The 3343-nt window shown below is 42.0% G+C and overlaps 1 protein-coding gene across 1 annotated transcript; it reads right to left on the minus strand.

Moving 5' to 3' along the window:
• Nucleotides 1–483: 483 nt before the first annotated feature.
• On the minus strand, nucleotides 484–2595 carry LOC117100142 (potassium voltage-gated channel protein Shaw-like; the record flags this gene model as incomplete). The annotated part of the gene is made up of 2 exons (XM_033239718.1): nucleotides 2554–2595; nucleotides 484–1372 (listed from the first exon to the last, which is right to left on the minus strand). Coding segments are annotated over exons 1-2 (931 nt in total), but the record flags the coding sequence as incomplete, so codon positions are not given.
• Nucleotides 2596–3343: the final 748 nt, after the last annotated feature.

A 3343-nucleotide genomic window follows, 5' to 3' on the forward strand; every position in this document is an offset into this window, starting at 1 on the left:
GTAACGATGGCTATCCACTCAGATCCAACCAAGGACTTTTATCTGATACAGTTAGAAGTTCTTGATCCAAATAGTGTAACCTACCTCTAGTCGTGACGCCACTATATGCTATAAGTTATCAAAAATTATGAAGAATAGGAAAAATACGATGCCAAACCATCGATTTTGTTTTTACACCAATGCTCTACCGTATTAGCCTTGTTGTCCCACAAGTCACACATGCCTGTCACACAGGCCTGTCACACAGCAGTGGCGCCAGAAACGAAGCCTCGGTCGACGGTCCGGAATAAAGTAATCCCTGGTACGGTTCATGGAGAGAGTTTTGGATAGGAATTTTTTTTTCGTCTGTTCGTCGGACGACGGTAGGGGAGGGGTGCTTCCCTGCCCCCACCCCAATGGTGCCACCATTTTTGTCCCACAATGAACATTAAAGGAAAAAAGGAAAAAGATATTTCAATACAGTATGTGTTTAATTAGGCCTACCTGTTTTTATTGTGTTTCCTTCGTTGGGTTCACTGTGTACGCTAGAGTTTTCGCATTCAATATCGTTTGTAGATTGCGTCGAGTAACCACTTATGCTCGACGACATGTTATGAAGCATGTGTGTCTTCAGAACATCGGGTGCCCCAACGAGCACGCGTTTTCGTTTCTTTGGCAGCTTCAGTCGCGCCTGTGCGTGGGAGTAATACAGAGCAAAGTTGTTCACAATAACCGGTACAGGTAGCGCGATCATAAGAACTCCGAACACACCTGTGATGGAGCCGATGAATTTTCCAATCGGTGTCAACGGGCATACATCACCATAGCCGACCGTTGTCATGGTAACGACTGCCCACCAAAATCCTACGGGTATGTTACTTATACGCTGACATCCACTTTCGTCTGCATTGACATCAATTTTTTCAGCATAATACAAAAGGCTTCCAAATGTTAGTACACCGATTCCTAAAAACATACTAAGCAACATGAGCTCCTTAGCACTGGAGCGAATTGTCTGCAACAAAATTTGCAACCCGCTAAAATGTCTTGTCAGCTTGAAAACGCGGAATATTCGGACAATGCGCAAGAACCCAAAGAATTCACCCAACGAACCTTGATTACTCGAGTTAGCAAAGAGAACAATACAGTCGACTAAAAATGGAATACAAGCAATAAAATCAATGATATGAAACGCGTTTACGAAAAATTTCTTTTTACTTGGACAGAAGATAAAGCGGATTGTCAACTCAAACACGAACCACAGGACGCATAATCCTTCCAAATAGAATAGGGACTTCACCGGTTTAGTGGAATCGTCATTAGTATACACCGTCTCCAGACAGAATGTAGCGATGGATAGTATAACAGCCAGTATAGAAACAATTGCAAAAACCTGTGGATTATAAAAATATACTTAGTAGAATAATATGCATTTATTTACTTCATAATTATTGTAAAGCGCATTAAAATGGAAAACGCAATGGGATGATGCGAGCGCCCAACGGATCGTTTAATCGTGGAGGCTAGTTTGTTTCCTCCGCTCAGACAAACTGTCAACTTGCTGGCACCAACAATCGGTAGGCGTCGCGTAATCAAGCCCATAGAGAGGGGATGAAATCGTCGAGCGATGGTCGTCGGCCTACGTCCGTTGGCCGACTCATGCGTCCGGTGGTGAAGATTTATCAATGCTGCTGTGCTTGTTAACAAATGTTCAAATTTTATGTAAACTTTGCATTTATATATATATATATATATATATATATATAGAAAACGTACAATTCGTCGGGGAGAAAAAAAAATTATATGTATTTTTGACATATATGTAAACTCTAAAGTCCATTAAATAGGTCTAAGCCTTTCAAACCCCTAAATTGTCAAAATTTTCGGCGGCTTCGCCCCCTGGACCCTTTTCATAACATTTTAATCGAAGCTCGACCACGCCCACTTTGCTTTCATCGGGGAAATTTGACTCCTCGTCGGTGGCATCGGCAACCCGTCGGGGACCTCGTCCCCCCCCCCCTCGTCGGGCAAACCCTGGCGCCACCCCTGTAGGAAAATTATAAATCATTCATAATGTGGTTTCAATACGATCTAGACTTTAGACAAACAAATGACAAGGGTGGCCATGGCTTGATTTAGAGGGGAGCCGTGCGGGTCGCGGCACCTCTTTTTGGAAAGTAAAAACAAAAGAAAAAAAAATAAAGAAAGAAAAACATATAATTGATCGCCTAAAACGCCGCAGAGGTTATTTTCGGGCGTCTAAAAAAGAAGAAATTCGCGGGGCCAAACATGTTGTCTCGATCGACCCCACTTTCGCCCCTCCCCCTTCGGGCATACCTTGATCCGCCCCTGGTGGCACAAGTGGTGGGAGGTAGTGGGGCGACCAGTGAGATCTTCCTCTCGCCCCAGTCGGGTAAAATACAATTCGTTGGAAAGAAAATAAAATTCTATGTATTTTACAGATTGTTAGATTCTAAAATAGTTTAATCCTTTTAAAAAATGAAATTGTCATAGCTTCCAGTTTCCCTGGATCCCATCCGTTACGAGCGACCCCTGACCACCACGCCCACTTACTCTCCAGTCGGAGACATTGGCACAGTCGTCGGATAAAATCATGACTTCACCACTGAAAAGTGAACAACTTCCAACTCGAACCCCAGAACATTCGATTAGAGGAGTTAGCCTTTTGCCAGCACATGTTTCCACACGTGTACGTGCCCAATGATTGTGAAATCAAACGGTGCTATTATATTGAACGGATTAAAGGTGTTCATACACTTTTTAAATCATCTGCTACAACGCCTTGTCAGTCAAAAGCCGATATCAAGGCATATCAAGTAATTTAAAACACCTGTTTTCTCCTAAATTACATTTGTTACTTCACCGATCGTTTCAAAACGCAATTTATTTTACAAACAATAGAAATCATAGCGTCGATGTTATGAGGAAATCGAGGGTCCTGTATAAGATCCTGTTAATCACTGAACATTCACGAGTCTGAAAAAAAAAAGTTCTTTCTTCTGCAGCTGAAGAGCAATGATACCCATGCGATCGATAACGACCACATGGGTATCAGAGCTTTTTGTGGTTAATCTTTATATTATCCATAAACAATTCTACTCTACATGCCTACCGCCTTAAAGCATACAGGTTACCTGTTGTTGTAGGCGTTAGACGATAAAAGCAACACTTTCGATTGCCCACTCAAATCCACTAAAGAATTAAAAAATATAAACAGCGATGAATGATGAACTGTATACATTATGCATAATGTTAACATCTCTAAAACGTCATAGTTCATCGTAAAATCAGCGAACTTTCCCTGGCTATCATTGTGGAACTTGCATTTTTCTGCTAGGGATGC

This window comes from Anneissia japonica, unplaced genomic scaffold, assembly GCF_011630105.1.
Source record: "Anneissia japonica isolate Jap-2015-1 unplaced genomic scaffold, ASM1163010v1 scaffold131693_len3343_cov201, whole genome shotgun sequence".
NCBI classification, from domain to species: Eukaryota; Metazoa; Echinodermata; class Crinoidea; order Comatulida; family Comatulidae; genus Anneissia; species Anneissia japonica.